Genomic DNA, 27,864 nt, shown 5'->3' with positions numbered 1-27,864 from the left:
ATGGAAGTGTTTTTGAGTTCTGCTCGAGAGGAAGCAGGCGAAAAATCTCTGAAATGGGCTGCTATACAGAGACTGCCGACAGGGCATCGTCTTAGAAGAGGTATATTAACTGCAGAAAATGGAGAAGCAAAAGAAGTTGATATTGAAAGTCTTGATGAGCAACAATTAAAGAACTTGTTGGACAAGCTTTTGAACCAGGACGAAGATAATGAGAAGTTCTTGATGAAGCTCAAGGACCGCTTTGTTCGGTACGTTAACAAGCTCGTGAGGAATTAATGTTTATTACAAATTTACACACATCTATGATTATGAATGACAAGATTGGCTTTAAAATTGATCTGGGTCCTCCTTTGTATCTAGAGTTGGGATTGAATTTCCAAAAATTGAAGCCTGGATGGAAGGAGTAAATGTAGATGCCGAAGCTTATATTGGAAGCAGAGCCTTACCTACACTATACCACTTCACTATAAATTTCTTTGAGGTATTCTTCTCCAACCCAGGACTCAGAGCCAGTACTCTTCTGGAGAACTCATCTTGTACTTTTTCTCTTTTCTCTCTAGGGGTTGTTGAATTATTGTCATATAATTAAAGGCAAAAAGAAACCATTTTCAATTCTTCATGATGTCAGTGGAATAATCAAGCCTGGCAGGTAAAAAATTGTGTATATTCCCTTTAAAACATTCATTATAGGCTGTGTCATATGATTGATATCTAATTGATGATCAATTTTACAGGACGACACTTCTTTTAGGCCCCCCAGGCTCAGGGAAGACCACATTGCTATTGGCTATGGCTGGAAGACTTAGTTCTGATGTCAAAGTAATGAACTTCAATACAGTTCATTTGTTGACTATGCTTTCCTACATTTTGTTGCGTTATAATATAATTTGGGTCTTAAAAAAAACTTTCAGCTTTCAGGGAGAGTAACATATAATGGCCATGGAATGGATGATTTTATCCCACAAAGGACATCAGCTTATATAAGTCAACATGATGAACATATAGGAGAAATGACAGTGAGAGAAACATTGGCCTTCTCGGCTAGATGTCAAGGGGTTGGGCCTCGTTATGGTCAGTCAAAACTTCCAACAAATTTTTTTTATATATATTGCTGTTTAGTCTCTAGCAAGTTTGAATCCATTGTTATTTATGGGATGAGTTTGCAGAAATGTTGGCAGAGTTGTCCAGAAGAGAAAAGGAGGCAAACATTAAGCCAGATTCTGATATTGATATTTTTTTGAAGGTCAGAAAAGTAGATTCACAGAGACCTGGTTTTACATTGATGGAAAAAAAAATGGGATTGAAAGAACTGCATGTGAATTTTCTTTTTCTCTTTCAAATGTGCCACTAGCCCACTATTAGTAGTCACTGTATAACACACGCACTGATTTTATTATTATTTTTAATGTTAAACAATATAATAACCCCCACAAATCTGCTAACACTTGTTATTATTCCTTGTTTTTTCAATACCTGGAAGGGCAGGAAGCAAATATTCTGACTGATTATGTAATCAAAGTATAAACTCCGACCCAAGTTATAGAAAATGTTTTCATTATTGCACTGAAAAAGATCTTGTATATGTTCTTTCTCAGTTATGCTCTTTTAACTTTGCAGATTTTGGGATTGGAAATCTGTGCTGACATTATGGTAGGGGATGAAATGCGCAGAGGTATCTCTGGTGGACAAAGAAAGCGAGTGACAGTAGGTAAGAGCACATTGTAACACCATGCACATGCAGATACATATTTCTTCATACAAAGATAGATACAACTAAAAGCTTGTTCACTAAATTGATTTCTGAAACTTCAAAGAGTTCTTAGCAGCAATATATGATAGTGCACCAAATTCAAATTTGTGATTTAAGTGCATCAGTGAGTTTTGATGAGTCCAATAAAATATGATATAGGGGAGATGCTGGTTGGGCCAGCAAGGGCGCTTTTCATGGATGAGATATAAACAGGCTTAGACAGCTCGACAACTTTTCAGATTGTGAATTCAATCAGACAGGCAATTCACATTCTTGAAGCGACAGCCGTGATCTCTCTCCTCCAGCCAGCACCAGAAACGTATGAACTATTTGAGGACATAATTCTCCTATCAGACGGGCAAGTGGCGTATCAAGGTCCCCGTGAAAATGCACTGGAGTTTTTTGAATCTATGGGCTTCAAATGTCCAGAGAGAAAAGGAGAAGCAGACTTCTTACAAGAAGTATTACTACCTCTCAACTCATCTGCTTTCTCATCATATATGTTTCTGTAATTTATATTTCACTGCACTAAATTTCAGTCTCCTGCTATTTTATAGGTGACATCAAGGAAAGATCAAGAACAGTATTGGGCTAATAAAGACATACCTTATGCTTACGTTACTGTCAAGGAATTTGCTGATGCATTTAAGTCATTTCACATTGGTCAGAAACTAGGTGACGAGCTTGCCATTCCATTTGACAAGGCTAAGAACCACCCTGCTGCTTTGACAACTACGAAGTACGGTGTTGGGAAGAAGGAACTGCTAAAAGCTTGCATATCAAGAGAGTCATTGCTGATGCAGAGAGGCTCAGCCTTCTATATTTTCAAAATGTTTCAGGTAAGTAGCAGGATAAGAATATAATAGACATACTACCGTACAGATACGTGAGTTGCAAGGTTTAATAAGTTTTTTTTCTTTTTTTTCTTTTTCAGGTTATTTTTATGGCTCTGTTGATGATGTCACTATATGTACGAACTAAGAAGCATCGAAATACTACAATGGGTGCTCAAATTGTTATGGGTGCCCTGTTCTTTACAATGGCCACAATAATGTTTAACGGATTCGTAGAGCTTGCCCTGACCATCTCGAAACTTTCTGTCTTTTACAAGCATAGGGACCTTCTCTTTTTTTCCACCATGGTCATATGCACTACGCATATGGATCCTCAAGATTCCAATCACAATTGTAGAAGTAGCCATTTGGGTGTCGATGACTTATTATGTTGTAGGCTTTGAAGAAGACTTCACACGGTAGGTAATAAAATTTTTTTTTTTTTTTTCCAAGTTTGCTCTTTACATTTTGAATTCCAAAATATAATGAAGAACCCTATGGCAGGTTTCTCAAACAATACCTTCTACTTTTGTGCGTCACCCAAATGGCTTCGGGACTGTTTCGATTTATCGCAGCACTAGGAAGGAATATGATTATCGCAAACACGTTTGGATCTTTTGGGTTGCTTCTACTTATTGTTCTGGGTGGATTTGTTCTGTCAAAAAGTAATTTTTAAATTACATATAAGTCACTTTAGTTTGTCAAGCTTCCTCATTGCCATGTAATTTATATTTGTATCCTTTTTGCCACAGATGAAATTAAAAAATGGTGGGAATGGGGTTACTAGCTGGGTCTCACCTATGATGTATGGCCAGAATGCCATAGCAGTGAATGAATTCTTAGGGAAGAGTTGGAAGCGTGTAAGTATCACTTTCTCAAGTTTGGAAAATGAAAAAGGAATTGGGTTGACCTTTAAACAATATCAACTAATTAGTGAGGATATATATATATATATATATATATATATTTGTTATAGGCTCTTCCTAATACCACAGAACCACTTGGACTTGTGGTCTTGAAGTCTCATGGACTATTCCGAGAAGAACATTGGTTTTGGAGTGGAGTAGGAGCTTCAGTTGGATTTGTTTTTCTATTCAATTTTCTTTTCACATTGGCTCTAACTTATCTCAACCGTAAGTTCCCCTCTTGTTCATCTTCGTATTAATGCATCTTTGGCTTGAAGTTTTGACAAAACAATTTCTGCTATAGCTTTTGGAAAGCCTCAGGCAGTTATATCAGAAGAAACGCTAGTTGAAAAACATAGTGGCGGAAAAGAAAACCCAGTTGAAAAACATAGTGACAGAAAAGAAAAGGACATTGAACTATCACACAATGAAAAGACCTCATCTGGTAGGTTAGAAAGAGGAGCTGAAATTCAAAGAAGTGCATCATCAGAATCATCATTAGCAGCAAGAAGCAGAAGGGATGGATTTAATCAGAACAAGAAACAAGGAATGGTTCTTCCATTCGAACCCCTTTCTATCACCTTTGATGACATCAGCTATGCAGTGGACATGCCTCAGGTAAGCAACTTCATTATTCTTCTACTACATCTAACAATCATGGCTTAATTTACTACAATTATTAGCTTTTAAATTCTTAAAACTCTAATGGTACCAGGCTACCAGCTTAAATTCTATTCATCCTGGGTGTATTGCTATGCTTGCAGGAAATGAAATCTGAAGGTGTGACAGAAAATCGACTAACACTTCTCAAGGGTTTGAGTGGTGCTTTCAGGCCAGGAGTCCTCACAGCTCTAATGGGTGTTAGTGGCGCTGGGAAGTCAACTCTAATGGATGTTTTGGCTGGGAGGAAAACTGGTGGGTACATCGAAGGAAGCATCATGATATCTGGATACCCAAAGAAGCAGGAAACTTTTGCTTGCATAGCAGGTTACTGTGAGCAAAATGACATCCACTCTCCTCACATTACAGTGTAAGAGTCACTGTTTTACTCTGCATGGCTTCGTCTAGCTCCTGAAGTTGATATCACAACCAAAAAGGTAACGTATTTAAAATCCATTTTAGAGTCCATTTACAACCTGCTTGTACTAGAAGCCTATTACTTGTATAGGACATGTTGTCTACTTATATAAAAGTACAGTCCTTTTACAATCCATATTTTAAATTTATTATATGTACTAAGAAATTAATTAACACATTGCTATCATTAGGAGGAAACGCTTAAAATTATCTCTAAAAAAAAATCATACTTTCCATTGTATCAATAAATTGGCCGCATTTATTTATTTATTTATTGAATTTTCCATTTTTTAGGTTCCACTTTATGCTCCACACATAATTTTTTTTATTTCCTTATAAAATAGTCAAAGTTTAAATGGAAAAAATTAAACACATGATAAGTTATAATCGGTGGAACATAAAGAATAACACCAAAAGTTAGGCATGGGATTTTTATTCATCCAATATGTGATGTAAGAGGGAACAAAAATAATTTGTCTGTGTGTTCCATTTTTTTTTCCATCAACTATATTATGCAAGTATTCTAAAGTAGATAAATTAGATTATGGGCATGACCCTTTTTCCTTATAAAATAATTTTAAGTACATCTATAGTACAATTGATGGAGCATAAAGTGAAATATTCTTGCCAATAGCGTTGAAGGCATGTGCCAACTGTTTATTTTTCTCCTTTCGTTATGTGACACAATATTAACACATTAAAATAATTAACATATCAATCATCAATCAATCAATATCAATATATATATATATATATATGCAAAAACTTTATGCGAGAAAGTATGAGATTCTGTCAAATGACACCTTCCTTTGGAATAGTCTCTCTATCTTCTGTATTAAACTCTATCAATAAGTGCATTCAATCGAAACAAAAAACAAAAATCTCTATCATTAAGTGAGACGTTACTGATCCACTTATGTTTTCCCTTCATGTCTTTTAGCATACCCGGTGCAATTACACTGTAACACAAACCCATTTCTCTGTTCACCTCTTGCTATTCTCTTACTTCTATCTCTTCTCTTTCCCATACATTTGGTCATGTCATGCATGTAGTTTTGTCTCAACCTTTAAGGAATGAGTGCAGAAGATGCCTCAAATCCACCACATACATGTTCTCCACACTTAAAAAACTTATCTTGCTCAAGCTTTGTTAATTTCTTCTCTCTTTGGATACTGCAAGTGCTTCACTCATGCCTATTTTTGCTTTAATTTTAATGTATTTAATATGATGGTATGCCAAATCGTGACAAGCATAGATGGAGTTCTAGAATTAAATAAATATTATATTATATTGTTTAAGTGTGTCTTTGCCTGTTTGGCTTCATTTGTGCAGTGATGTTTGTCTCTCCAATTCTTATTGTTTTTATACTAAAGGTTCATTTTTGGTTTTATATGTTTTTGGGTGTCTAAAAAAAAACCAGAAAAAATCACTAATTCAAATGTTTGACATGAAAAAAACAAACTTTTTTCACAGATTAGAAGCCCCAATTTTGTCTTTAAACGCTTCTTTAGTAACTTGAGAAAAAAGGCTGTGTCTATGGCTTAGTGGAATAGCGGATGAAAACCAACGTCAAGATCATTGAAGCTAGGTAATTTTTTTTTTTTTTTTTTTTTGGCTCATATAATTCAAATTCTTCAATTTTTTAGACATAATTTTTTGTAGTTTTATCGTTTGATCGTAACTTCATGAGGTTAAAGTATGTTTTTATGTCTACCTTCAATTGTAATAGATTTTATAATTTGACTATAGAAGAAAAAAAATCCTTCGCTTGGCTGATGAGGAAGTTTGAGGAATAAGAATTGAAGCTTTTACCTTTTTCTATTGTGTATTATTTAGGGTATTGATCAACCAAATTGGACATGTAATTGTAAACAATTAAAATTCATTAGGTTTTAAATCTATATTTTCTTTCACATTCCCCTATATTTCTCATATAGAATAATGAGAAACCTGTGAAATTTATATAAGAACATACTAATTTCAAGCATTCATTTGCCCAAATATTTACATAGAAAGTAGCACATTGGCCTTCTTCTTCAGTGATCTGTTAGCTTCTACCAGCATATGTTCTTGAACCAAAATGAAGGGCAGTAAAGCGTATGGCATGGAAGTATTTAAATAATACACATGTTTGAGACACACACCAGATTTTGAAGAGTTCTTATATCTCATGTGGCACTTGACGAAATCCTAAAATTATGAACCTAGCAAAATAAAGAGTTCTTATCTTTAAATTTTAATTAGTTCTTATCAGTTATCACTAATGTGGCACTTGAGGAAGTCCTAAAACAAATGATAACAAGTCGTTCATTACAGCATTGAGTTGTAAAGGGAGAACAATTTGAATTTGGAGAAAGCAAAACTAACAACATTGTCTAGGTTGTTAATTTTGATGAGATATGTGTAAGATATATCATCTTAAAGGGAGATTTAGCATATGTTATTGACAAGTTTCAATCTAAGGAGGAAGATAATTCATGGCTGGGAGCAATCGTAGAGGCAACAATAGTAGAGGCAACAATATTAAGAATAAGTATTATGCATAGTCATAGAGATAATTTTATATAAAAAATATAGTTTTTTAATAGAATATTTAAAAATAAATTTATACAATACCTGTGCATCGCACGAGACATCAGCTAGTTTTTTTTTTTTTTTTAATGAAGATCTATTGTCAAAGTTTCAAAAAAAAATTTAAATATTAGTCATGATTAAATAAAAAAATAAAATAAAATAAATAGATTATGGGCATGATCCTTTTTCCTTATAAAATTGTAGGGTTGGTATTTGTGGCCCAAGCCCAAGAACAATTAATTTGTAGAGTATGGGTGAAAGAGCTAGGTTAAGTATGGGATTGATAACAATGGATCACAGCATTCAAGCACAAGCCAACATTAATTTTCACGTAGAATTTGATAATCCGAAGAGTTACAATATTTGTTTTTCTGATGAACAAAAATCTTAGGGTTACAACCAAGTTCCCCCTCTATCGTTAGGAGCTTCCTTCCTTTATATAGTCACTCTTCTCCTCATCTCCATCGTCCACGTATTCCTCATCCATGAGTTTGCTGAAGTACATGTCACGTCAGGCATCTTCTTTTGGCTTTGTGTAAGTGGCGGTAGGTTAGGATGCACTGTTCAGGGGTCTTCTCCACATAAATGCGGCCAGAAAAGTTGCTGCAGTGCATTAAATACGGTGGCAGCAGCTTTCCCCTTAGATATTTCTCCATCCTTATCGTTCCATAGCATACTCAGAGCTTATCTTGATCAGGTGGAGTCCTCGGAAGGTCATTCTGGTCTTTCACACATTCAATTGATCTGTGATATCGCGTCCGAGGATTACAACCTCCTCGGATAGGAGAGATACTCTTCGGAATGTGATAATTCTTCCTTTTGAGGGTCCCACTTCCAGCCGGGCCTTGCCTTTTCTATCTTCTTCTTCTCGGTCGCAAAATAGCCCTCCTATGGGCCTTCGGCCCATAACGTTGGGCTGTGCCCTTTTTCCCCCACAAAAGACCCCTGAACAGTGCATTCTAACCTACCGCCACTTACATAGAGCCAAAAGAAGATGCCTGACGTGACATGTACTTCAGCAAACTCATGGATGAGGAACACGTGGATGATGGAGATGAGGAGATGAGTGACTATATAAAAGAAGGAAGCTCCTAACAATAGAGGGGGAACTTGGTTGTAACCCTAAGATTTTTGTTCATCAGAAAAACAAATATTGTAACTCTTCGAATTATCAAATTCTACGTGAAAATTAATGTTGGCTTGTGCTTGAATGCTGTGATCCATTGTTATCAATCACATACTTAACCTAGCTTTTTCACCCATACTCTACAAATTAATTGTTCTTGGGCTTAGGCCACAAATACCAACCCTACAAAAATAATTTAAGTTTTAGGGAGAAAAAGTAGGCACATCTATAGTAAAATTGATGGAGTATAAAATGAAATATTCTTACCAATAGCGTTGAAGGCAAGTGCCTTAGTAGTATTGCCAGGTGCCAATTGTTTATTTTTCTCCTTATGTTACATGACACAATATTAGCACGTTAAAATAATTAACTTTTTTTTTTTAAATGAAGATCTATTGTCAAAGTTTCAAAATTTTTTTAAAATATTAGTCATGATTAAATAAAAAAATAAAATAAAATAAATAGATTATGGGCATGATCCTTTTTCCTTATAAAATAATTTAAGTTTTAGGGGGAAAAAGTAGGCACATCTATAGTAAAATTGATGGAGTATAAAATGAAATATTCTTACCAATAGCGTTGAAGGCAAGTGCCTTAGTAGTATTGCCAGGTGCCAATTGTTTATTTTTCTCCTTATGTTACATGACACAATATTAGCACATTAAAATAATTAACTTTTTTTTTTTTTTAAATGAAGATCTATTGTCAAAGTTTCAAAAAATTTTAAAAATACTAGTCATGATTAAAATTATTCTACCAAGAGTTTTTAAAATTTTAAATAAACTTTGATGATTTATTTTATATTATTGTGAGAATTTAATGTAGCATAATGTAAGAATTACAAGTTGTAAGACATAATTTCGCTATATGACTCATTATAAGTACATTAAAATTGTTATTGTTATCAATATTAACATTATTTGTTTTAAATGAAAAAATATATTACCAAAGTTGTAATAGAAAATACTACTTTAATTGATACAATGGAAAGTATGATGTATGTATATCCCCCATCCACTGGTCATATTGTTAAAGACACTTTGTCTATTGCTGGTTTGCTTATGAGCCAAGCAAGCCAATGTTGTAACCCATACTTTAACCAATAGAGCTAGGTTGTCATTTCTTGTTTTAACTTGGATGGAGTTTGTTTCTCTAAATTTTTTGTTTTCAGTTGTTTCTGATCTTTCAGTTAGTTAAATAAAATCTCTTGGAATGGTTTCTCTAAAAAAAAGATTCCATGATTCAATGGTTGGTACGATTTAGTTTTGTAAATCCAGATGATCACTTGTTAGAATTCTTATCAAACACATAGAGGTCTTTCTAGAAGAAAAAAAATAGAGAATGAAACTCTAGAGTGTAGATACACCCTGCATCATCCGAACAACTATAGTAAGCTTGCAAAATTTCTTGATTGGCTCTAATTCTTTAAATACAGAGACAACTCATATCCATTTCACGTTGCCATCTATATATAAATTAAAACGTGTGGGAAATATTATTACTCAAATTGTCCCATGCTCATAAAACCTTTCCTATCGTATATTGTGCAAGTTTTCACTCCTCTCCAAGTTCATCTGAGATTCCTGTTCTTCTCCATCTTTCGCTGCAGAAAATCTTACAATTTGGTATGTTCACAAACATGTGCTACTTTCATATCCATTTTTTTAAAAGTATTTACCTCAAAAATTCATGTACACATAATTTTTTTTTTTTCCTATTTTCATCTAAAACTTCAATTGCAATCAAGATTTAATAGTTTGTTTAGATTTGTGCAAATCAAAGAGTTTGAAGACATAAGTTGTCAAAGAACCCCACCTCCCTCTTGCCCATTATCTACCTAAAAAATTGTCAGAGATATAATTGTATGTTGGTCTTGATACAAAATCCACCTTTGTAGTTAAAAAATCCACATTGACCTTACTTGCACAAGCAGTGCTTTAATACTTCTCTTTTTTTGGGTTTTTTTTTTTTTTTTTTTTTTTGGGCGGGGTAGGGGGAATCTTTTGTCCAGTGCCTAGTGCATTGGACGGTCCAGACATGTGTCCAATTTTGGACAAGTGTTCGTATTGTATATCGTATCTAGTACACTAGGGTACTAGACGTAAGTCAAATCTCTTATTTTTCTTCTTCTCTTTCTTTCTTTCTTTCTTTTTCTTTTTTTTTCTTGAGGGAGGAAAATCACCATCCTTAGAGGCTTAGATCCTTGATGCTTGAGTAAAGGGTTTCTTTTACCTGTCCCATTAGGGGAGCGGGGAGGGTTTTTCTCTGAGTCTGGCTGGTCGGGTATGGGCATTAAGAATTGGTTTTTACTTTTTAAACATCCTTCTGGTAGTTGACAATGGAATAAACATTGCTGATGCGAAAATTTTGGCTGATTTAGTGAAATTTGAGTTAATATTCTGATGCGAAATTTTTAGTGAGAATACTCTTAGACGAGTCCTAAGATGGATCCACACGCATGTGTAATTGTCAAATTTTACTTAATCCTTGTCTACTTCTATTTTTAATTTTTAAATATCCATTTTTATATGCTTCTTTAGAATCTTTACAGTGTTTAGCAATCATGCGAGAATTTACAACCGAACAAAATGCCAGTAGTATCATAGTAAATATTCACTAATTTAATCAAATGTCAGTTACGAGAAATTTTCAGTTTGTCATGAATTTGATTTTTACTTGTATGGAAATTGGAGAGTATCATCGCACACTTTTGAGATGATGATCACTCCACAAGTACAAATTAATTCTTGTGGAATGGGGGCAAGGCGGAGCCAGGGGAGTCCGGGGGGGGGCGGCCACCCCTGGCCCTACCAAAAAAAAATTAGGCACTTAAGAGAATAAAGAGATATCCTAACTTTTCCTTGTAATGGTTTCATTTTCTTGGTTTTTTTTTTTTTTCCCTCAATCCTAAAGGTATAAAGTACATGAAGAGAACTTGATCTAAACTCCAGGAATCAGTCCAACAATCTTATGACTACGGGGTATTAGATTCTTTGAAAATTGAGCTATATTCTCCAAGTGTTACACACGTCTTCTTCTTCTTTTCTTTTTTTTTTTTTTTTTCCCTTTTAGTTCAATGTGTCTTAGTCTCTTAGAATAATATCGTTTAGCAGGTAGGCATTGATATACTGTTCTATAGTATACTCTGTTTAAGAAGTAATAGTATTATTCTATTCTTTTATTTTTAAATTATGTAGGTCTTATTACATTAAAATATCAATAGAATATATGTGTATTGCTTTTCTATATCAACACTTATATTAGGCTATAGTGAAATGTTTATCTTGTATAAAAAATAAAAATTAAATTAAAATTTTTAAAAAAAAATCCTAAATCAAATAGTTCTATTAAAATTTTTATTATAACCATTTATACAACAGATTATTTTCGAATAAGAATAAGGATAAGAATATATATATATATATATATATATATAGTTTTGTCCCACATCGAATGTGTGTGAGTCTGTGTGTGTTTATCACTAGCTTCGCGCAACTAACTATTGCATGCAATTTTGGTTGTGGTGTGTTCGTGTAATCAAAAAAACAAATGGGCTTTGTCCCACATTGGGTGCATAAGTGTGTGTGTGCGCGTGCGCGCATGCGTGTGTGTATCACTAGTCAAGGCAACTAACGGTTGCATGCAGTTTTGATTGTGGCGTGTTAGTGTAATAAAAAAAAAACAAATGGGCTTTGTGTGAGTGTGTGAGTGTGTGTGTGTTTATAACTAGTTCCATGCAACTAACTGTTGCATACAGTTTTGGTTGTGGCGTGTTAGTGTAATAAAAAAATAAAAACATATATATAATAAGGACAAAGTTTAGCTGTAAAATTAGTTATAGTTTAAAGTTACAATTTTACTTAATATTTTTTTATTAGAAGTAAATTTTGACAAATACATCATTGGATTAAATTTTCTTTCTATATTCTTCATTCTTGTAAAATTTCTTAAAAATTAAAGACCAATAACTATGTCATCAACAAATTGTTTAAATTACAAATTTTTATAGATTAAAAATTATGCATAAAATATAATTTTATAGATTATAAAGCAAATAATATTCAATTGGTACAAAATTTGTCATGTGTATTAAGAACATAAAAAACATGCAATTTAACGGTTAAATTTTCAAAATATATAATAATATTAATGATATTGAGTAAGGTTGTAGCCTTAGACTACAAATTTACTCAATATCTTTTTATTAGATATAAATTTTGAAAAATTCAATATTTGATGAAATCTTCTTCTTATATTCTCCATTCTCATATATTATGACAAATCCACCGTTGGATGTATTTTGAGAATAATTATCTTACAATTTTGTGATATTTATTCTTTTTAAATGTAGAGTAATTCGTTTCCATTCCCATATATTATACATCTACAAAATTAAATTAAACTGCGGCCCCTCCGAAGAAAATTTCTTGGCTATGATTTACGTGGATCTTGTAATCTACTACACTACACATGCGAGGAATGTAAACAGACAATAAAACAAAAGAAATAACACTAATCGATGTTAAACTTTGACACTTATTATAGTCTTTTCATCTTAACATAAGTTCATGAATTTTACCTGAAAACTTTGGTAGAAACTAGAAATAATAGATTTGTGTTCCTCTGATTCAGTGGGTTCTCTTCTGTGTAGGAAACAGAGCAATGGAAATGGTTTCGAGGTCTACTCAAGAGGAAGTTGACGAAGAATCTCTGAAATGGGCTGCTATACAGAGACTGCCAACTGAGCGTCGCATAAGGAGAGGTATATTAACTGAAGAAGATGAAGAAGCGAAAGAAGTTGATATCAAAAGTCTTGGGTTGCAACAATTGAAGAACTTATTGGAGAGGCTTGTGAAAAATGGCCAGGAGGAAGATAATGAGAAATTCTTGCTGAAGCTCAAGAACCGCTTTGATCGGTGCGTATACAAGCTCATGAGGAATTAATATACGGGTAATTGGAGGTTTACATTGTACTAATAAAAAACGTGTATAACATTGCACACGTTTGTTTAGTCTACAATGTAAATCTTACTTTGCTATTAAGATGTCTAAGAATTTTCCTTAGTATATATTACAAATTAACGCATATCTATGATTATAAATAACAAGATTAGCTTTAAAACTGATCTGGGTCCTTCTTTGTATCTAGAGTTGGTATTGAAATTCCGAAAATTGAAGTCCGGTTCGACAGCCTAAATGTAGATACCGAAGCTTATGTTGGAAGCAGAGCTTTACCTACACTATTAAACTTCACTATAAATTTCTTTGAGGTAATCTTCTCCAACTTAGGACTCATAGACAGTACCCTTCCACAGGACTTACCACCTTCGATCATGTTATGAGCATTCTGAAGAACTCATCCCGTACTTTTTCTCTTTTCTCTCTAGGGGTTGTCGAATTATTTTCATATAATTCAAGGTAGAAAGAAAGCATTTTCAATTCTTCGTGATGCCAGTGGAATAATCAAGCCTGGCAGGTAAAATTGTATATATTGTCTTTAAAACATTCATTATAGGCTGTGTCATATGATTGATTTCTCATTGACACCAATTTTACAGGATGACACTTCTTTTAGGCCCCCCAAGCTCGGGGAAGACCACATTGCTATTGGCTTTGGCCGGAAGACTTAGTTCTGATCTCAAAGTAATGAACTTACTACAGTTCATTTGTTGACTATGCTTTACTACTTTTTGTTGCCTTATAATCTAATTTGAGTACTAAAAAAAAAAAAAAACTTTTCAGTTTTCAGGGAGAGTTACATATAATGGCCATGGAATGGAAGATTTTGTTCCCCAAAGGGCATCAGCTTATATAAGTCAACATGATGAACATATAGGAGAAATGACAGTGAGAGAAACATTAGCATTCTCGGCTAGATGTCAAGGGGTCGGGCCTCGTTATGGTCAGTCAAAACCTCCAACAAATTTTTATTTTAATTTATTTTATATTGCAGTTTAGTCTAGCAAGTTTGAATCCATTCATATTTATGGGGTGAGTGTGCAGAAATGTTGGCAGAATTGTCAAGAAGAGAAAAGGAGGCAAACATTAAGCCAGATCCTGATATTGATATTTTAATGAAGGTTAGAAAAGTTGATTCACAGAGACCTGGTTTTACATTGATGGTATAAAAAATTTGGATTGAAAGAACTGCGTGTGAATTTTGTTTTTCTCTTTTAAATGTGCGATTATTAGTAGTCATTGTATAACACACACGCACACACATACACTTCTATTTATTTATTTATTTTATGTTAAAACAATATAATAACCCACCCCCCTTCCCCCTCCCTCCCCAAAAAAAAAATGCTAACACCTTGTTATTATCTATGGTTTCTCAATACTACAGGCTGTTTCACTGGAAGGGCAGGAAGCGAATGTGATTACTGAGTATATTCTCAAAGTATAAACTCCGACCCAAGTTATAGAAGATGTTTTCATAATTACACTGAAAAAGATCTTGTAAATCTATGTTCTTTCTCAATTATGCTCTTTTAACTGTACAGATTTTGGGATTGGAAAGCTGTGCTGACACTATGGTAGGGGATGAAATGCGAAGGGGTATCTCTGGTGGACAAAGAAAGCGAGTGACAGTAGGTAAGAGCACATTGGAACACAAGACGCACATGCAGATACATATTTTTTCAGACAAAGATAGATACAGCTAAATCTTAGGCTTGTTCACTAAATTGATTTCTGAAACTTCAAAGAGTTCTTAGCAGTAATTTATGATTGTGGACCAAATTCAAATTTGTGACCAAGTGCTTTAGTGATTTTAGAAAAGTCCAATAAAATATGATATAGGGGAGATGCTGGTTGGACCAGCAAGGGCGCTTTTCATGGATGAGATATCAACTGGCTTGGACAGCTCGACAACTTTTCAGATTGTGAATTCACTCAGACAGGCAATTCACACTCTTGAAGGGACAGCAGTGATCTCACTCCTCCAGCCAGCACCAGAAACGTATGACCTATTTGATGACATAATTCTCCTATCAGACGGGCAAGTGGTATATCAAGGTCCCCGTGAAAATGCACTGGAGTTTTTTGAATCTATGGGCTTCAAATGTCCAGAGAGAAAAGGAGTTGCAGACTTCTTACAAGAAGTACTATTACCTCTCAACTCATCTTCTTTCTCATCATATGTGTTTCAGTAATATATAATTCACTGCACTAAATTTCAATCTCCTGCTATTTGATAGGTGACATCAAGGAAAGATCAACAACAGTATTGGGCTAATAAAGACATACCTTATGCTTACATTACTGTCAAGGAATTTGCTGATGCATTTCAGTCATTTCACATCGGTCAGAAACTAGGTGACGAGCTTGCCATTCCATTTGACAAGGCCAAGGGCCACCCTGCTGCTTTGACAACTAAGAAATACGGTGTTGGAAAGAAAGAACTGTTAAAAGCCTGCATATCAAGAGAATTATTGCTGATGAAGAGAAACTCATTCTTCTATATTTTCAAAATGGTTCAGGTAAGTAGCAGGATAAGAATATAATATACATACTACTGTACAGAAGTGTATTGCAAGGTTTAATAAGTTTTTTTTTCTTCTTCTTTTTTCAGCTTATTGTTGTGGCTCTGTTGATGATGACATTATATCTACAAACTAAGAAGCATCGAAATACTGCAACTGGTGGTCAAATTGTTATGGGTGCCCTGTTCTTTACAATATGCACAATAATGTTTAATGGATTCGCAGAGCTTGCCATGACCATCTTGAAACTTCCTGTCTTTTACAAGCAAAGGGACCTTCTCTTTTATCCTTCATGGTCATATGCAGTACCCACATGGATCCTCAAGATTCCAATCACATTTGTAGAAGTAGCCATTTGGGTGTCGATGACTTATTATGTTGGAGGCTTTGAACCAAACTTCACGCGGTAGGTAATAAACATTTTTTTTCTTATAAAAATTTTGTTCTTTACATTTTGGATGCCAAAATATAATGAAGGGCCCTATGGCAGGTTTCTCAAACAATACTTTCTACTTGTGTGCATCAACCAAATGGCTTCTGGACTGTTTCGATTTATTGCAGCACTAGGAAGGAATATGACTGTTGCAAACACGTTTGGATCTTTTGGGCTGCTTCTAGTTATTGTTCTGGGTGGATTTGTTCTGTCAAGAGGTAATTTTTAAATTACATTAGTTTATCAAGCTTCATCATTGCCATGTAATTTAGATTTGTATTCTTTTTGCCACAGATGAAGTTAAAAAATGGTGGGCATGGGGTTACTGGCTCTCACCTATGATGTATGGCCAGAATGCTATAGCAGTGAATGAATTCTTAGGGAAGAGTTGGAAGCATGTAAGCATCACTTTCTCAAGTTTGGAATAATGAAAGGCCAAAATAAAAAAGGAATTGGGTTGACCTTTAAACAATATCAACTAATTAGTGAGGGTATATATATTTGTTTTAGGTTCTTCCTAATAACACAGAACCACTGGGAATTATGGTCTTGAAGTCTCATGGACTATTCCAAGAAGAAAATTGGTTTTGGCTTGGAGTAGGAGCTTCAATAGGATTTGTTTTTCTATTCAATTTTCTTTTCACCTTGGCTCTATCTTATCTCCACCGTAAGGACCCCTCTTGTTCATCTTCTTATTAATGCATCTTTGGCTTGAAGTTTTGACAAAACAATTTCTGTTATAGCTTTTGGAAGGCCTCAGGCAGTTATATCAGAAGAAAACCCAGTTGAAAAGCATAGTGACGGAAAAGAAAAGTACATTGAACTATTACACAATGAAAAGACCTCGTCTGGTAGGTTACAAAGGCCCAAATATATGTTATATTTTCATCTTATGAGTCACTTCAGTCAACTTGATCTGTTTGATGAAATGTAGAAAGAGGAGCTGACTTTCAGAGCAGTTTGTCATCAGAATCATCATTTGCAGCAAGAAGCAGTAGCAATGAAGTTAATCAGAACAAGAAACAAGGAATGGTTCTTCCATTCGAACCCCTTTCTATCACCTTTGATGATATCAGCTATGCAGTGGACATGCATCAAGTAAGCAGCTTCATTATTCTTCTACTACATCTTATAATCATTGCTTAATTTACTACAGTTTTTATCTTTTAAATTCTTTAAACTCTAATGGTACCAGCTTAAATTCTATGCATCCTGGGTGTGTTGCTATGCTTGCAGGGAATGAAAGCTCAAGATGTGACAGAAAATCGACTAAAACTTCTGAAGGGTGTGAGTGGTGCTTTCAGGCCAGGAGTCCTCACAGCTCTAATGGGTGTTAGTGGTGCTGGGAAGACAACTCTAATGGATGTTTTGGCTGGGAGGAAAACTGGTGGGTACATCGAAGGTAGCATCATGATATCTGGATACACAAAGAAGCAGGAAACTTTTGCTCGCATATCAGGTTACTGTGAGCAAACAGACATCCACTCTCCTCACATTACAGTGTACGAGTCACTGTTTTACTCTGCATGGCTTCGTCTACCTCTTGAAGTTGATAACACAACCAAAAAGGTTATGTATTTAAAATCCATTTTAGAATATAAGCACAACGGGTACTTGCTTGTACTACAAGCCTATTACTTGTGCAATACATATTGTCTTCCTGTAGTCCCATATACTTTACCATACACCGTTTAATAAAATAAGTCACTCAGACTTTCACTCGGTATTAGAGCCTAACTCTAGGGTTCAAAAGCAATGTTCTCTTTAGGAATCCTTTCGCTACCCATCAACAAACCTCCATTCAACACACCACCAGCACCACAAGGTAGATTTCGCTCTGATCCAACTTTGGTGGAATCTCACCAAATGGAGTCACCACCCGCAGCCACGAGCGGTTGAAGTTCCAGTACAACGACCCAAAAAACCACGTGCCTCCCAAGAACTCACACACCCGATCACGCGCCTTCATGCGCAAGCTTACCTCGCCATGCCCCAACACACTCTTTAGGCCACATGTCAACTCCAATCTGTGCCACGCTAGTCCCAGCCTCATGTTAGCAAACATGTCATTTGCCATGTCAGCAAACAGGCCTAACATGCCATGCCAACTCACCGCATCATCGTGTTAGCAAAACATCGCACTCTTGCAAACACCATGACTACACTTTTGTGACAGCATTGGCTACTACAGGATCTTGGAATTGACTACTCCACTATAACTCTAAACCACTGTAGCAAGTTCAGGGATTAACAGTGTCCCACAACAACTTTTCATCAGAAGAGTATTGCTCACCTTTTAAAAAAGATCATAAACACAAACTAGAAAAGTGAGAAACCTGTATGTATATTTGGTTCGTAGAAAAATTCTAACCTTCCAACAACAAGAGCTGCCAAAGCAGTAGTGCCAGATGCAAGGGCAGCATCCAAGGAGCAAGCTTCCGCAAAGGCAGTGTCAGTTTGTAGAAATGCCGAAGCAACAACCCTTTCAATATCCCTTGGAAATCTTCATCCTCAACAATGAACTTTGGCAAATGACAGCAAGCATAGTCAGCAGCATGCTTTCCACCATGCCCATCAAACACCTGAACAGCCAAAAATACACTAATGTTGAACAATACTAAATTAGAAAACAAAATATCTTGTAAGACCTGCATAAAACCTAACTGGAAAACCTGACAAGTAAAGAAGCAACTAATATGCAAGCATCTCCAGTGAACTTTCACAGCAATTAACAAGCAAAGAGGGAACAGAAAATTTTGCTTCTGGTAACATACACCATTAACATTGAAATCATGACCACCACCACAAGCCATAAAATTCACTTCACAATTACATCCACAACACCACCTCCTCCATGAAAACCACCATTACCTCAAACCTCCATTATGTTGGAAAGGTTGGATGTAGAGAAGAAAATATAAGTTTTCTATAAATAATATAAATTTTATTTGAAAACAAAAATTAATTCTGGAGAGACCACCTAATCTCAAAGAGAAGGAAAGATGTGGAGTTTTTTTTTGGAAAAGTAATTAGATTTATTTTATTTTTTTTAATAGGTCAAAAGTAATTAAATTTATTAACAAATAAATATAGGTTACACAAGCTCACGATGATGAGCCCTCCATAACCTAAAAGAATTACAAAAGATTTTATACAAAAAAGGAAGTGATTCTATGAAATCTAAAAGAGCGGTACAGTCTGCAAGACCCCACGCTCCAGACCTATCAAATGAAAGTATGACTTAGAAAATCTTCTAGCAGATACTTGTATCCATCCATATCCTCAAAAGTACGATTGCTTCACTCCCTCCACAATAGCCACATCAAACATAACGGTACAAAGTTCCAAATTTTCAAAGAGTGCTACCCCAACCAATTCCTCCACCCAGATAAAAGATCAACCACCTGCCTTGGTAGCACCCAATGAATCGCAAACAGTCTAAAAACTAGGCTCCATTATGCATAAGCAACGTCATAATGGATCAACATATGGCTTACTGTCTCCCCACTACACCAAAACATACAGCACCATCCAACTACGGTCAAACTTCGCTTAATTAGATTATCACAAGGAAGGAGATTCCCACAGGTTGCTGTCCAAACAAAAAAGGAGACCCTCTTAGAGGCCTTAGCACACCAAATACTCTTCTAGGGAAAAGAGTTAGTTGGTGCAGCTCAAATAGCCTCGTAATAAGAGCGGACAGTAAAGATGCCAATAAGAGCAACATCACAATGGATCAACATATGGTCTCTCCCACTACGCCAACACATACAACACCACCCAACTATGGTCAAACCTCACTTAATAAGATTATCACAAGTAAGGAGCTTCCCACAAGTTCTTGTCCAAACAAAAATAGGAGACCCTCTTAGGGGCCTTAGCACACCAAATACTCTCCCAGGGAAAAGAGTTAGTCAGTGCTTAGCCTCATAATAAGAGCGGACAGTAAAGACGCCACTCCCTTTCAATTTCCATATTATCCTGTCACCACCCTTCCTCCTAGGAATATTGGAGCATAGGAGATATAAGAAAGAATCAACTGCCTCCAACACTTAGTCATGAAAACCCTATGAAATCTCCTGTTCCAGGTCTGACCTTTCCCTCATACTGGACAATCCAGCAATGAATTCGTGGAGATGGTGATCAACAGAAACAGAAATGGAAAGAACTAGCAGTAACATTTTCAGAATGATAAATGGATTTCACATAACATAGCATGTGCATCGAAATCTTACATAATTTTTCTCTTTTCTTGATGAATCAAAAAAGGGTAGACAAAAATCCAAAGTAGCATACGTTTACTCTTATTATTACAACTCAAAAGAACTAACAAAACGCCTTGAATCATGATGCATTTCATTCAAATAACAACAATTAAGTTATTAACAAACCGCCGAGATTCTTTGATAGCTAGCTTCCATAAATAAGCATATATAACCACTCTACAAGAACCACATACGTTAAACTGAAAACTGTGAAAAAAACAGTAACAAGTAAGGTGATTAACAACAGTAATAAGAGAAGATAAATACTGCGTAGAAGGCATTGGGCGCATCAGTAAAATTCTCGAGTCCATAATCCCGTGCAAAGTTGTCAACACAAACACATACATCTTCCATTTTTGGACGAAACCCCATGTCAGCCCACGCCCCGGAGCGAAGAATTGGGATGAACTCAGACTCACAATTCTCTAGACCATGCCCCGGTTCCACACACACATCCGAGGCCTTACTCTTCATCTGCCAAAATTCCAATCAAAACCTTAAAAATCACAATTATACTAAAATTCATAACAAAACATCTACTTTATATCTGAAACAAACAAACAAACAAACAAAAAACATAACCCAAAACTAAAAGCCTTCAAATGTAGCTAAGAAAATCCAAAAATAGCCTTCAAATTTTTTTTCTTTCTTTCAAGTAATGCTAAACAAATAACCAATAGTAACAAAATAAATAAATAAATAAATAAAAATGTTAGAGAAGAAGCATTGACTTGAACTACAAATGAATCTAAAGGGAATAAAGGAAACCCCAAAAATAAAAATAGAAAGAGTGAGAAAGAAGAAAGGAACTAACGAGAGAAGGGTGGCGAATGAGAGATTTGTTACAAGGCAGAGGGAGGCGGTCGGTGCTGAAACAGGTGCGGTAGGCGGTGGCGGTAGTGGCGGAGAGAGGGTTCGGAGGGCGACCCTCGCTTGAGCTCTCTTTACTTTGACCCTCCATTTTTCACATCATATATCNACTGGTGGGTACATCGAAGGTAGCATCATGATATCTGGATACACAAAGAAGCAGGAAACTTTTGCTCGCATATCAGGTTACTGTGAGCAAACAGACATCCACTCTCCTCACATTACAGTGTACGAGTCACTGTTTTACTCTGCATGGCTTCGTCTACCTCTTGAAGTTGATAACACAACCAAAAAGGTTATGTATTTAAAATCCATTTTAGAATATAAGCACAACGGGTACTTGCTTGTACTACAAGCCTATTACTTGTGCAATACATATTGTCTTCCTGTAGTCCCATATACTTTACCATACACCGTTTAATAAAATAAGTCACTCAGACTTTCACTCGGTATTAGAGCCTAACTCTAGGGTTCAAAAGCAATGTTCTCTTTAGGAATCCTTTCGCTACCCATCAACAAACCTCCATTCAACACACCACCAGCACCACAAGGTAGATTTCGCTCTGATCCAACTTTGGTGGAATCTCACCAAATGGAGTCACCACCCGCAGCCACGAGCGGTTGAAGTTCCAGTACAACGACCCAAAAAACCACGTGCCTCCCAAGAACTCACACACCCGATCACGCGCCTTCATGCGCAAGCTTACCTCGCCATGCCCCAACACACTCTTTAGGCCACATGTCAACTCCAATCTGTGCCACGCTAGTCCCAGCCTCATGTTAGCAAACATGTCATTTGCCATGTCAGCAAACAGGCCTAACATGCCATGCCAACTCACCGCATCATCGTGTTAGCAAAACATCGCACTCTTGCAAACACCATGACTACACTTTTGTGACAGCATTGGCTACTACAGGATCTTGGAATTGACTACTCCACTATAACTCTAAACCACTGTGACAATTGAAATGTCATTCAGATTGCTCACAATGAAGTCTTCCACAAAAGTACCAAAAATATTGAGATTGACAACCACTTTGTTTGTCATCATTTATTCTAGGGTACCCCAGTTTGTTTCCTCCCAAGACTAGGTAGATAACATCTAGACTATGCCCCTCCACCAAGATGCTTAAACTCAAGTTGACCTCATTTCTTCCAATAGGAGTTTGAGGAGAGCTGTTAGAATATAAGCCCAATGGGCTTAGGCCCATTTACTATTGTACTTGCTTGTACTACAAGTCTATTACTTGTACAACACACATTAGCTTCCAAACTCAAGTTCCTTATACTTCATGATACATAGTTTAATACAATAAGTCACTTAGAATTTACAATCCATATGGTATATATTTTGTTAAATGGAGGGAGATTCCATAAGGCAAATTGGGTATGGGTGCTTTTTCCTAATTTATGAGAGCATTATAATTTGTACTTTTGGCTAAAATGAGAACTCTCTTAATTCACAAGACATTGGGACTTTACTCATCCCAGAATATTCAAGTAAGCAGGGCCATATATGGAAAATACACTTGGAGAGTTCTAGTGAAATAGGAATGTCCATCACTCATCATTTTCAACATTTCAGTTGCATACCTATTTAATTAGCTTCTATCATGTTGTGGCTAGTCCATCTTGGTAGTTCACACACGCTGAAACGCTCATACAATACAAGGCCAAAGGAGAATAACTTTTCCAAATTCTTTTCTAACATGTTGAATGTGTTCACTATAATGATTTGCAGGTGTTTGTTGAGGAGGTCATGGACCTTGTGGAGCTGACCTTATTAAGGGAATCAATTGTTGGATTGCCTAGCATTAATGGTCTCTCAACTGAGCAGCGCAAGAGGCTGACAATTGCAACTGAGCTTGTTGCAAACCCATCTATAATATTCATGGATGAGCCAACCTCAGGTCTTGATGCCAGGGCAGCAGCAATAGTGATGAGAACAGTGAGGAACACAGTAGACACTGGAAGAACTGTGGTGTGCACTATCCACCAGCCAAGCATTGATATATTTGATGCCTTTGATGAGGTATTGATCTCTCCAAGGTTGAGGAACAAAATAGTGTCATGGTTTCTACATTTCATACAAGAATTAGACGCTTATGTATACATTTGCAGCTATATCTTTTGAAAAGTGGAGGAGAAGAAATATATGTCGGCCCAATAGGCCACCGTGCTTCACATTTGATCAGTTACTTTGAGGTGAGGCTAATTACTAGATACTAAGAATTATTAACATATTATTTGAAATACATTTTCTCTATTTGAAGCCATACTAACATAGATGAGTTTATTCTTTCTCCAGGGAATCCGGGGAGTTAAAAAAATTAGAGACGGAACTAACCCAGCCACATGGATGTTGGAAGTGACAACTGCAGCACAAGAAGCAGCTCTGGGTGTTAATTTTTCCAATGTATACAATAATTCAGAACTATACAGGTGATCATCATACCAAAAAATAAAAAATAAAAACTTAGAAAGAACTTCAACAAGAATCCTTGTGGTTTTTATCAAAGCTGATCATAATCTTCTTTTCTCTTTCATGGGCCTTATCACATCGATTCAAAATCCATTTAATTTATTTTCTTTAAATACTTTCAGGATATTCATGTGACAAAAAAGGTAAAATTTCCCAAAGAATAATGTCAAGAGGGTTTCTAATATGGACTAAATAAAAAAGAAAAATGATCATTAGTTTGTTATTTTTTCTCATTGATTAAGACTGTGACAGGGAAAAAGTATATATATACATGTATTGACACCGTAAGGTCAATAATTCAGGAGAAACAAAGTAATGATCAAAGAACTCAGTAAACCTCAGCCAATGTCAAAAGATCTGCACTTCCCTACTCAATACTCACAATCATTTTGGACCCAGTGTAAGGCTTGCCTATGGAAACAGCACTGGTCATATTGGCGAAACCCACAGTACAGTGCAGTGAGGCTATTATTCTCAACTTTCATAGCTTTAATGTTTGGAACAATGTTCTGGGACCTTGGCTCCAAAAGGTATTTAATAAAGGAAAGTCAAATAGGTTAAATTCTATAGATTAGACATTTGCCTCCTTTTGTTATTAATATGAGAAGACTCTTTGGAACTGCAGGAGAAGGCAGCAAGACATTTTCAATGCAGTAGGTTCCATGTATGCTTCTTCTTTATTTATTGGGATTCAGAATGCTGCATTGGTGCAGCCAGTAGTGGGTGTTGAGAGAACAGTTTTCTACAGGGAAAGAGCAGCTGGAATGTATTCTGCTTTACCATATGCCTTTGGACAGGTAGATGATGCTTATATTTTAGCAAGAGAAAACTTATTACAAGGTTTATGAATATTTTATGCAATTGCAATATATTATTGATTTTGGCATCAATTGTGGTGGAACATTATTTATATATTTGTATGTATGTACATTATATAAAGATACACATTATCATACCCAACTGAGGTGTGATATGATTGCATCACGATGCCTAAGTACATGATCTAATAGGTCCTTAGGCAAGAATACAGCAAATAAAATAACAAAAATGACCTAACAATGAGTTTGAGGTAAGTAGCAATTGGCTTTATCCTAAATACTCTCTAATAAAAATATTAATATTTATGATTAGATGATTATAAATATTAATATTTTTATTAGAGGGTATTTAGAATACTTTCATGAAGATTGGTTATTTAAGCAAGATATAAATCATAACAGGTTTTCAAATTAAAGATTCTATTGTTTCATCTGCAGCTTATGATTGAGCTCCCATACGTTTTCGCTCAGGCTGTCATATATGGAGCGATAGTATATGCCATGATTGGATTTGAGAGCGCAGTAACAAAGTTCTTTTGGTATCTCTTCTTTACATACTTCACCTTCTTATATTTCACATTCTTTGGAATGATGACATTAGCCATCACTCCAAACTATAACATAGCTGCTGTAGTTGCTTCTTTCTTCTATATAATGTGGGACCTCTTCTCAGGATTTATCCTTCCACAAACAGTAAGTATAAGCAGACCCTATCCATTCCACGCATTTACAAGGCAATGTCATATGGATATCTAAAGGTTTATTGTTTTTGCAGCATATACCTGTTTGGTGGAGCTGGTACTATTGGGCATGTCCTTTCGCTTGGACATTGTATGGATTGATTGCTTCACAGTTTGGAGACATTAAAGACAGGCTTGATTCTGGTCAAACAGTAGAAGAATTTCTTAGGAGTTATTTTGGTTTTAGAAATGACTTCCTAGGAGTGGTTTCTATTGTGACTGTAGGAATCACAGTGCTCTTTGGAGTCAGCTTTGCCTTTTCAATAAAGGTTCTCAACTTCCAGAAAAGATGATGAATGTGTTTACATCATTTTGTGGTCAAAATTTGGCAGAATTTCATAGATACTACTTGCAATTTTGATACTTTTATGTGCAAGTTCGATAGTTTTCTTATAGTAAGTATTTTTTTGGTAAAGATTATGAAAATAAGTATCATGAATCCAAAATTTTGTATAATATATCCCGTGCATGGAAATTAATATATATATATATATATATATATATTTTTAAAAGAAAGAAAGTGACAATCATCATACAAGAAAGTGACGCTTGAGTAAAGCTGAAGGCAAGAGACAAACAATTGAGGCAAATCTAGCTCTCAAACGAGCTAGGACACGAGTGGAGGTTCCTAATATGATTTCATATCTAGTTTGTTTTGGTGATTATGCCTATTGGATATAATCAAATGCAATCAAGTGTAATTGAATTCTAATGCAACGACTAACCAATTTCTATAAGTTTTTATTATTATGATAAGCTCTTTTAAGAGAATGAATAATTTGAATAATTTATTTAAATAAAAATTATACAGTACATATATTTATTTATTTATTTTGCTTAAATGTATAATCAATCTCATGCAATTCATTTAAAAGTAACGACGTTAAAACAAATTAATAATTGTCCGAAAAATTATATTTGTATATTCATAACCTTCATGTTTAGAAAGACTTTCACTTAAATTTAACCGTACCAAAATAGACTAAAGTGCTACGTTAATGTGGCTTAACAAAACCATAGCAATAATAAATGTTATACTTAAGATTTTATATATTACGAGTTTGAGATTTATATATATTTTTTTAATATATTTGGATTTAGAATAGGTGCTTTTAACCCAAAAAGTCTCTTCCCATTATGTAAATACACAAAAATAGATCAAAATGAACCGAATTGGACCAAATGGAACAAGTGGACCAAATGGACAGAATAGGACCAAATAGGAATAAGGTGGACCGAAAAAGACTGAAGGGGACTGAATAGGACCAAAGACCGAAGAAGAATGGACAGATTAGGACCAAAGTAGACAAAATAGACCGAACAGGACCAAATTGACCGAAGTGGACCGAATAGAGCCAATGTAAACTGATTAGGACGGAAGTGGGAAAAATGGACCGAATAAAACCAATGTGGACCGAATGGAACCAAAGTGGACAAAATGGACCGAATAGAACCAAATGGCCCAAATAGTACTAAAGTGGACCAAAGTGGACATAATGGTCCGAAGAGGACCAAATAGAACCAATGTGGTCAGAATGGACCAAATAAACCAGAGTGGACCAAATTGGACAGATAGACTGAATAGACAAAAAAAAAAAAAAAAAAAACCCAAATGCCCAAATGGGTTTCAAAGTTTTCTGGGATTGGTTGAGTGAGACTCAGAGAGCCTTTAAACCCAAATCTACCAAAGAGAGAGAATGTAAGTGGGTTATAGAGGTTTTGCAGTGGAGAGAATTAGGGCTTATGGTGTAGACTTACTAGAAAGAGAAGGAGAAGCTAGAGAGAGAGAGAGAGAAAAAACAAGAGAGAGATTTGGGGCGATTAGAACGAGGTTGAGAGAGGAGTAACTGGTTTTTGTTTTTGTTTTTGCTGGGTTTCTGAGTGTTGACTTGACTTTGTTTAATGTTTACTTCGTTTGTTGTTAAGAGTAACAGGTGTTGGTGTTGCTTTCCTTTCTAGCTTCGAAACGACGACGTTGTTTTATTTCTTTATTTTAGTAACGTCACTTTAACTTCTGTTTTTGTTTTGTGTTATTTGTTTTTGTTTTCTTTTTACCCTTTTGTTTTCTTAGTAACGTCAGTCACTTTGCTAATGCTTACTTTTCCAGTTCTCCTTCTCCTCTGGGATGGCAAGACAGACAAAACGTCAGCTTCTTTCTTTCTTCTTTTGGATTTTTTTTATTTATTTATGGCAAATATCTGCAAAAGATTACATATTTAGATATTACTTTTTTTTATGAAACATATTTACATATTACTTTTTTTTTTAATGAAATCTCTTTTTTTTTCTTTTTTTTTTTATGGAATATATTTAGATATTACTATTAAAGTGTGTTTGGAAATAGTTTATTTAGATGTAATTGAAAAGTTTATTTAGTTGAAAATGAAAAGTTTTTGCTGAAAGTACTGTAAATAAAACTAAAAAGTATCTGAAATAGTATAGTAGAACCCATAAATAATACAAAAAAATGTAATGAAACTTATAAATAGTAACAAAAATAAACTG

The 27,864-nt window shown here is 35.2% G+C and overlaps 2 protein-coding genes and 1 pseudogene across 10 annotated transcripts; 2 read left to right on the top strand and 1 right to left on the bottom strand.

Moving 5' to 3' along the window:
• Nucleotides 1-4,678, top strand: LOC111982998 (pleiotropic drug resistance protein 1-like; annotated as a pseudogene).
• An 8,247-nt stretch (nt 4,679-12,925) lies between these two features.
• Nucleotides 12,926-25,652, top strand: LOC111982985 (pleiotropic drug resistance protein 1). Of its 9 annotated transcripts, XM_065782335.1 has the most exons (25): nt 12,929-13,182; nt 13,416-13,536; nt 13,654-13,742; nt 13,825-13,909; nt 14,009-14,168; nt 14,270-14,346; nt 14,613-14,666; nt 14,770-14,860; nt 15,068-15,369; nt 15,466-15,747; nt 15,840-16,156; nt 16,241-16,401; nt 16,478-16,581; nt 16,694-16,850; nt 16,927-16,996; nt 17,039-17,059; nt 17,122-17,281; nt 17,420-17,752; nt 23,061-23,351; nt 23,441-23,524; nt 23,628-23,761; nt 24,104-24,331; nt 24,427-24,598; nt 25,058-25,312; nt 25,395-25,652. In XM_065782335.1, the coding sequence occupies exons 1-25, from the start codon at nt 12,929-12,931 to the stop codon at nt 25,650-25,652; spliced, it is 4,260 nt and encodes a 1,419-aa protein (XP_065638407.1). The 9 variants fall into 9 exon arrangements, with proteins under 9 accessions (XP_065638413.1, XP_065638407.1, XP_065638412.1 ...); XM_065782341.1 differs by lacking the exon at nt 17,039-17,059 and having other exon boundaries at nt 12,926-13,182; nt 16,927-17,034; nt 17,118-17,281; XM_065782340.1 differs by lacking the exon at nt 17,039-17,059 and having other exon boundaries at nt 16,927-16,967; nt 17,138-17,281.
• LOC111982986 (probable protein phosphatase 2C 22) lies at nt 18,488-21,428 on the bottom strand. The gene is given in 4 exon segments (XM_065782342.1): nt 18,488-18,678; nt 18,681-18,765; nt 20,716-20,922; nt 21,263-21,428. Coding segments are annotated over 4 exon segments (615 nt in total). The 5' UTR covers nt 21,410-21,428; the 3' UTR covers nt 18,488-18,502.
• Nucleotides 25,653-27,864: the final 2,212 nt, after the last annotated feature.

Source organism: Quercus suber, unplaced genomic scaffold, assembly GCF_002906115.3.
Source record: "Quercus suber isolate HL8 unplaced genomic scaffold, Cork oak 2.0 scaffold_298, whole genome shotgun sequence".
Lineage (NCBI taxonomy): Eukaryota > Viridiplantae > Streptophyta > Magnoliopsida > Fagales > Fagaceae > Quercus > Quercus suber.
The sequence above is the reverse complement of the archived record's forward strand: the minus strand, read 5'-3'. Positions and strand labels throughout refer to the sequence as shown.